The sequence below is a fragment of the Oryza glaberrima genome, chromosome 7 (assembly GCF_000147395.1).
Source record: "Oryza glaberrima chromosome 7, OglaRS2, whole genome shotgun sequence".
NCBI classification, from domain to species: domain Eukaryota; kingdom Viridiplantae; phylum Streptophyta; class Magnoliopsida; order Poales; family Poaceae; genus Oryza; species Oryza glaberrima.
Window position 1 is genome coordinate 18,215,586 of NC_068332.1, and position 9,051 is coordinate 18,224,636.

The window sequence follows — 9,051 nt, forward strand, 5'->3', positions numbered from 1 at the left end:
TAAAATACACACCGTTTTACAGAATACAGTTCGGCACTCGTGCGCGTGAAAAATGAGGGGGTATAAGTTAAGAAAGCTTGGTATCGAACTCAGGTTAAGGCTCATTTCGGAATGATAAACATAGTGGTAGTGGACAGAAGCATGTAATTCATATTACAAGTTGTTTTGGGTTTTAAATAGATTTATTTTGATATATGTGTCAAATTCATATGGAGAGACAAAAACATCATATAACGAAGGGAGTATTCATTAGCTTCTTATGTTACTTTCCTATCCACTAATAGCCGAATGATATGTGTGCTAGATCTTCTAGGCCAAATATATTCATTTTTGAGAAAAAAGTCAGTTTTACTATCTTGAACTTTTCTCTAGAGCACATAATGCCTTAAAGTATTTTTCGACTTATTTTACACTTTGAAGAATTTAAAACGGTTTATTTTAGTTTGTAACGGTAGCTCTTGTATTTTGATTCTATCTATAAGTCATATTTTGGATTGAAAAATTTAGTAGGATTAATAGATGTATTATAACCTCTCAACTTATTTTAGAATTTTTTTATCACTATTTTTGTAGGTTGGAAACATCTATCTAAGACTGACTTAAACATTAAGATTTTAAAGTTCAAGCAAACAATTGTGAAAAAAAAATTGAAAATATTTTATAATATTAATAATGGTGTTATTTATGGTTTAAAAAGAATTCAGGTTTGGAATACAACTTGTATATATAAAGAGAAAAAAAATAAAAATGTTATTAAGCAGTACAGTGAATCATATTTAATAGTTTATAGTGGGATAAAATAAGAAAAAAATTGTTTATAGCACACGAAATTGTTCGAGGGAGTATTAGACATTTTTCCTTTATTTTTCTAAAAAAAGAAGTGCGATTAACGATCGCACTCTTTTGGGTTAACCAGATAAATTAGCCATATATAATTGGGGTCCAACGTTAAATTAGCAAATCCATCCCTGACGAATCAACGCCGAATATTTTTCTTCTTCTCAGCAAGTTGTCTATTTTCACGAAGCTAGCTAATCTTAACCAGGTGATTCTTCACGCTTTACTGCATGAATTTCAACAATCAAGTTAGAAGTACGATAAGTTATTAGCTATATTAACAACAAATAAGTCTGGATTGCCAAACCATGTTTGGAGATGTAAATGTAGTAGACTTTGTAAGAGATTGTAGAAATATTAGATTGTTGGTCAAATAGGTAAGAAAATTTTGATGAAAATTTTTGCACTGGTACTAATTACAAAACAAATTTAATAATATCTCACGGTTTAACAGGGAATATATAGATAAATATATTTTAACTGTTAAAAAATGATGGATAGATAGTTGAATATTGTAGAAATAATATGAGAGGTGAGGATTAGATATGCTTGCATATTGATTTGTACAATTTGATAAATTGTAGATGATGTTGCATGTTTGCATGAGTTTTAATACGTAATTATTGTTAGTGGATGATGATGTGACAGATGACATGTTTGTAAGTTAGGTTTTAGATTTAATGGATTGTAATACGGAGAGTATAGATAATATTAAATTAAAGAGTATTGTCTATACAAGCAATTAAATATTCTCAGCATATATAAACACCGCATATACCGCAGCGGCCCTAATCAAGCATGGCAGAGGCTTGCGTCAGGGCGACCCGCTCTGCCCCCCCCTCCTTTTCATCCTAGCAATCGGTCCCCTACATAAGATCCTGGAGAAAGCCAGTGTAACGTCCCGCCTCTCCTAGGCCAGGCCCGCTTACATCTGGCAGCTTTTATAGGTCATAGATTGCACTCACAGACCAACACAAGTCTTTTCTGCACACTTTGTCCTCACTCGTGTGCACCCGGGAAGAATTTCTCAGTCGGTCACCCATCCCAAATTGCTCCAGGCCAAGCACGTTTAACCCTGGAGTTCTTTTGAGATTGGCTTCCGAAAAAGAATTTGCAACTTGTTGAGTATTCTATTAATTCTATTAAGCCCTAGGCTGGGATGTCACAGCCAGAGAGTGTGGTTTCCTTGCCCCACTAAACGGACGGACTGCGCGCCTTCCTACCTCTCTCTATGCTGACGATGTTGCAATATTTATTCACCCGTCTGTGCGCGACATGAGACGCCTGGCCGCCATTCTTCGATCCTTCGGAGAAGTTACAGTCCTTCACAACAACATGGAGAAGAGTCAGATTGCGCCCATCCGCTGTACCGACAGAATTGTCCATGATATCCTTCTAGTCGTCCCAGCAAGCACCACCGGCTTCCCGATGAAATATCTCGGCCTTCCACTTGCGCTTTCCAAACTAAAGAAAATACACGTGCAACATTTGCTCGATAAATGCTGAATGCGGCTTGCGCCGTGGGCAAGGGAAGATGATGACGGCGGCAGGAAGAGCTGCACTGACGAAATCAGTCTTAACGGCGCAGCCGATCTATCACCTAACAGCTCTGAAAGTACCGAATGGCAGTCTGCCAGTCTTCACTCAATCGACAAGATGAGGCGAAAATTCCTCTGGGCAGGAGGAGAAGATATCTTGAGAGGAAAATGCAAGAACAGTTGGGATAAAGTATGCAGACCAAAGGACTTGGGAGGGCTTGGGGTACTTGACCTCAATCTTTTCTCTAGAGCGCTAAGACTGAGATGGCTATGGTTTGACTGGGTTGACCCAGACAAGCCATGGAGCGGCACGGCAATTCTCTGTGACCAACAGGACAAGGATCTCTTCAAAGCAGCAATGGCAATCACGCTGGGAGATGGAAAGAAGGAAAATTTTTGGCACTCGCATTGGCTGAATGACATGACACCAAAAGAGATCACGCCGGCCATCTTTGCAGCTTCTAGGCAGAAAAATAGGTCGGTTTGTGACGCCTTAGCCACCAACACTTGGATTAGTGACATCAACCTTCTCCTCATAACGGAGGTTGATCATCTGTGACAATACGTCCGCCTCTGGACTTTGATCCAGAACATAGAGCTCCACAGCGAACAAACAGATACTATCACCTGGAAACTGACCTAGAACGGTGTCAACTCGACCAAGTCAGCTTACATATTGCAATTCAAGGGTGCGGCGGGCACAATCTTCAATCAAACTATATGGAAATATTGGGCACTACCCAAGTGCAAGTTCTTCTCTTGGCTCATAATTTGAAACAGAGTCTAGACAACGGACATACTACAAAAGAGAGGTTGGGCTAACCAACACTTTTGCCCTATGTGTCGAGCCTCCCCAGAATCGGCCCTACATCTCCTAGCCAATTGCAGACCGTTGAGGAGAATTTGGAAGGGACTGCAAAGATGGACAAATATCGATCTCCAAATGAAAGAATGGGGAACCTGCACTAATGTGGAAGAATGGTGGTACAAGATCTCTCGCATACCAAATGTGCCACGGAAGGCTCTTAAATCGGTGATAATCTTGGTGGCCTGGGAGCTTTGGTGCGAGCGAAATGTCAGAATCTTTAGACACACTGCCACCACTCGAACTACTATTCTAGCCAAGATCAAAGAAGAGATGCAAGCGTGGATTAAGGTCGGGGCCACCTGAATCACGGAGATCGTCCCTTCAGGAGAATAGCTTCCTTGAGCTTTTACGGGTCTATGTTTTATCATTAGACCCTGTATAGTTTTAGCCTTTGTAATTTTACTACTCCTTCTCTATTAATACAAAAGTGGCAAAACTTGTGCCTCTCTTTTCAAAAAAAAAAAAAAAGAAAAAACACCGCATAAAACATTATGCGACGAACGGCGCATAAGCATGAAACTGTGACTTGAGAGCCAATGTAATTAATGTTTTTCCGTTGGTTTGGCAACGTGATACTGGTACACGTACAGCATCTCATCTATTAGGTCGTGCACATAGCTATAAAGTCAACTTAAACTTATTTTATTCATTGACGACTATATATAAATGCATGGCGAAATTATCTAGCTACACCGATGTAATTAATTGTCTGAGATTAACAATGCTTTTCTTAATCTAATGACGTCACTACGGGAAAGAAAATACAAGTGTCAGAACACCATCTTTCGATCACATCGCTTGGTTAATTTACACCTTTGTTCCAGCATCACCAGGCATTTGAGCCTCTTTGCCCTGCTTCTCAAATTCTGGTTTATCTGCAACTATGTCGTTCACTTCATCCTGCTCCTCAATGTTTTTCCCCCACAGAACATTATAGAGGCCTCCTATCAGTAGAGTCCCAGCAAAAATACTGCACAATCAATTACATTAACAGCATCAGCAAAAAAATAATAATAATTAAGCACCAGAGAAAAATCTGAATTGTCCTGTGTACTACAAATCTGTGAGTAATTCATCATATCCTTGTACATAGCATACCTCCCTAGGCTAGTTGGATCCCCTAAAATGAACGAGGATATGATGATTGTGAATATAAAAGTAAGTGGCATTGACATGGCAAGAAACACCGGCCCCCTCTTTGTGATCGTCCACATTTGCATGTAGTACGAAAGTGCGGTGACGACCACACCCTGCAACAAAAAAAAAATTATTTGTTTCATGGATAAGCATATTTGGATTCAGCTTGAGCATCATTTGAGTTGCAATATTTGAAATCGAAGATAACATTGCATCAGAGAGAGCTAGCTCAAATTACACTGTAGATTACTGTGGCGAGTTCAACATCCCAGCCTAGCTTCCACTTGTTGAAATCTCTCTCGACTGCAACAGCCACAACGAAGGCTTGGACCGCGGCCCATGAGATCTGTAACGCTGTGTTCATCAGCTTGGACGTTTCTTCTATCAGTGGCCCCTGAAAAACACAACATCATGTTAAGAAAAATTTCTCCATTGAGGCCCTTACGAGGTCGGCTGTAACTTGATTGCTTTCGTCTAATATGCTGATGCGCAAGCCTTTTGTGTGTAGTTTGCAAAAACAAAAATTCTCCATGAAAATCAAGTTCTGAATTAGTGGCCATGAAATCTGAAAGTTTGGATTGATATATACCAGAAGCACTGTCCATAAGCCAGCTAAAACGTTGGAGAGTGTCATGAGGAAAATCCCGAGCACCCACTGCGTCTTGGAGTGCGTGTTCCCTGCAGGGTCGTCGCTGCTGTTGGCTTGCTGAAAGAGGTGGTGATGGTTGAACGATCCCAGCATTGGCCCCTGGTAGAAGGCCAGCACGGTGACTCCGGTCACGCAGAAGAGAATGCCTGCCGCTTTTACGTTGCCATGGAGCTTCTTGAGCTTCATAGACTCCATCCTGTAACAAGGTGTGTAACTTCAATCTTCTGACGAAGTGCACGTTTTCGAAAACTTCTGACAGATGAGTGTATGTTTTTGAAAACACTTTCCTTTGCAATTACTTTGAGTAACGAGTTTCTGTTCGCTATGTCAGTTTAAATTGCAACTATCATGATAGAATATAGGATAAGGAGGTCTGGATTTTGCGTGGGATAAAGTTGCATATCCATTACCCAAATACAACAGCAAGGATGAATGTAACCACTGGCTGAACGTTGTACAATGCCGATGATGACGTTGCTGAGGCATAATTCAGACCAACGTTGAACAAGAAACCGCATGCTGTCACTCTGAGATTTAAAAGAAAAAAACAATATCAGGAATTAGACCAGTCTAGAGCCAAGGTGTATATTAAATATCTTCATAACTTAATTGGTAATAAAAAGCCTCAACAGTTAATCAAATTGCATACAGTGTACTCCCTCCATCCTATTTTAAGTGCAGTTATGAATTTTGTATCCAACATTTGACCGTTTATCTTATTTAAAATTTTTTATGAATAATATTTTTATTACTATTAATTAGATGATAAAACATGAATAGTCTTTTATGCGTGACTTATTTTTTTAATTTTTTCATAATTTTTTTAAATAAGATAGACGGTTAAATGTTAGACACGGAGATTCACAACTGCACTTAAAATGGAACGGAGGGAGTATATAAAGGCTTTTGTTGCACACTCTCTGCTTTGCTATCTAAGCAATTGTGACATGAAGCACCTTAATGCATAGCAGTAGAAATATGCACGGAAGATCTCATATTATTAACAGAAATGCCAAGTGATGAGTTCCGACTTATCTACACGTTTTTCCATCTATCAGTCCATCATCCATACCTATACTAATTGAATACGCCCCCAAAAAAATCCAACATTAATTGGATAAACTGTCAATAAACTAGATCCTCCATCTAGGTGAGACAAGTTAATTTTATGGGATAGGTCAGAAGAAATATAATGGGTAAGACTAAAGAAGACCACACAACAATTACAACTGGTTAATTATTAATTTAGAATTTCACAATTAAATGAATAAGAATCTAAATTTAGATCCAAGATGTTATACTTCAAACCAACCAAAACTGAATTCTGGAATATTTAATTGAAAGAACTAAAATTCAGAGTCAAAGCAAATAATAGTAATAATAATAATAATAATAACAATAACAATAATAGTAATAATAATAATAATAATATTATTATTATTATTATTATTAGTATTAGTATTAGTACTACTACTACAACAAAAACAACAAAACTAACAATAGTAGTACTAATAGTATGATTTGAATCACTATCTTTTAATTTCAAATATCATAATTACTAAATCATGAAAGCTATAATTGATACTCAATCGAGTTCAACTTTAATTACGTTAAACAAAAGTTAATGCTCTACGGCTGGTACCATCTTCGCCCTTAAATATAGGTTTTGTTGGCTATGCTCATGGAGGACAGAAATAGCACCAGATTTGGTTTATTAATGCTATATTTCGGAATTATTAAATTAAGAAAGGAGAAAACGATAAAAAAAGGTTGTTAGAGGGGACTTAATATGTACTCCCTCCGTACTAGTAAAGGAAGTCGTTTAGGACAATGTTTAAGTCAAACATTGGGAATATAAATCATAAATAACTCTCAAGCTGTTGAGTTTAAAAATGTAAAAATTATATAAATAGATTTGTCTTGAAAAATACTTTCATAAAAGTATACATATATCACATTTTAATAAATATTTTTATAGAAATAAGAAGTTAAAAGTTGTGTTTTGGAGACCGTGTCGCTTTCCAAAACGACTTCCTTTACGAATACGGAGGGGGTATTTTCATATGTACAACTTTCAAATTATGTTTTTTAGATTGTTTAATATCGTTAAATATATAAAGCAAGGCTAGTATATAATAAAGTATGTAATGCAAAGAGCCCATGCAAACTGCACTGGACAATAATCATAGAAAGTGTGGTTGCTAGAAAGGATCTTGGTGTGGACCAAATAACTTTCGTAGCGCGTGTTCGTTTAGCAAATGTAAATTCCGCATTATTGTGACTTTGTGAGACAAAATATTATTTTTAATGTTTCCGAGTGTTCCACAGGGTTTTCCTTTTCGGAAAACATGAAAATTTCTGTGGGCACCGCATAGGCCATATTTTAATGGGGCTAATCAATCATTTATCAATGGCGAAACTTTAGGTTCTCTGTTTTTTCAGTGTTCTCCTGCTTAGAGCCACAAGAATAATTGACTTCATATTAGCTAGAACAAACCTATACGTACCCATATAAGGCATGCACAAACATTTTTGCTGCAATTTTTAGCGTCACTTGTTTAGCTTTTGGCCTGCAAAAATAAAAAATAAAAATGTGAAGCTCAATAGAAAAAAAAAAAAGGGGGAGGGGTATAGCTAACAAGCTGACCTCTCCAGTATAAGAACAGCGGGGATCAACACGAGTGCAGCACTGCCATGCCGATAGAACACAAACACGAAAGGGCTCATGCCTTGATCCAAGGCGACCTTGCTCATGACGTGCATACCAGAGTACATGAGCCTGATCAGAACAATGGCCGCATAGGCCTTAATGCCGCCATTACCCATTTCGAGTTCTTGTCGAGAGAGCTAGCTAGTCCTGATGCAGCTCTGAACTTTCTGAAGCTTGATCGGCTCTGTGCACTAGCTCTCTGCCGCTCTAGCTTGATAAGTCTCTCTATTTATATATGTATACTGCATTGCTAATAGCACTAGCTGGCACGGCAACCTAATAACAGCATACGGCAGGCTTAGCTTCTTGGGCTGCCGAATTCCTCAACGAAATTAAAGTAGCAGGACAGAATTAACAGGACGAACCACTAACGTGTGGAAGCAAAACACAAAAGGGTTCATGGACATATCCGGAATGCAAGCAAATATGTTATACTGAACTAAAATTATAATAAGGAGCTCAAGGACCTCACTGGTTGTTTTGATGGAGAGACGGAGACTGTGAGTAACAAGAGTATTTGGAAAAAAAAATGCAATGTAAGCATAACTTATATATGGAAATAAATGTTATAAAAGTTAGTCGATATAGCGGAACAACGACTAACCTTCTCGATCGTTTCAGTCATTGATCACCCAAAATATATCAAATGATAACACATGAACACACGATATTTGACATTTGTTAATAAAATTCAGCCCCTTACATATCTAGGGCTCTAGGGCGCTCTTCCCCAATCGATATAGCATCTTAGCCACTACATGTTTATGCCCCCGCCGCTATCATCTACTTGTGTGTTTGCGCTATTATGGTGCCCAAAAAAATTGGCTTTCAATAATTTATGTTTATATACCTGCATAGAAAGGATTTGTGAAAATATACCCGTCCCACGAGATGAAAACGAGTGACCGCGATGGTCCTGCATCACCAAAACGAGGGACCGACAATCCCGTGGGACGGTCATGCGACACCACGACGGTCCGCAGCTCCAAAACGCAGGACCATCGCGGTCCTGTGGCTCCAAAACGCGCCACCACGGTAGACAGTGAATTCACATTGTTTTGACACTGTTCGAACACTATTTGGCACCGTTTGAAAAATCAGTTGCTACCGTGGTGGCGCGTTTTGGAGCTGCCGGACTGCGACAGTTCCTGCGTTTTGGAGCTGCGGACTGTCATGGTCCCGCATCTTCATCCCACAGGACGGGTATATTTTTGCGAATCCTTCTCATGTATGTATATAAATGTCAATTATTAAAAACATAATTATATTTGCAATTTTTTTTCTTGTGGTGCCCCCTCCCACTTATTTAAGA

General features: G+C 38.5%; 1 protein-coding gene across 1 annotated transcript; it reads right to left on the reverse strand.

The window, feature by feature from the left end:
* Positions 1-3,810: 3,810 nt before the first annotated feature.
* On the reverse strand, positions 3,811-7,920 carry LOC127780437 (WAT1-related protein At5g64700-like). Its single transcript, XM_052307341.1, has 7 exons — positions 7,677-7,920; positions 7,537-7,599; positions 5,440-5,556; positions 4,970-5,225; positions 4,619-4,774; positions 4,342-4,493; positions 3,811-4,213 (listed from the first exon to the last, which is right to left on the reverse strand). Exons 1-7 carry the CDS (start codon positions 7,853-7,855, stop codon positions 4,051-4,053), a joined length of 1,086 nt encoding a protein of 361 aa, XP_052163301.1. The 5' UTR covers positions 7,856-7,920; the 3' UTR covers positions 3,811-4,050.
* Positions 7,921-9,051: the final 1,131 nt, after the last annotated feature.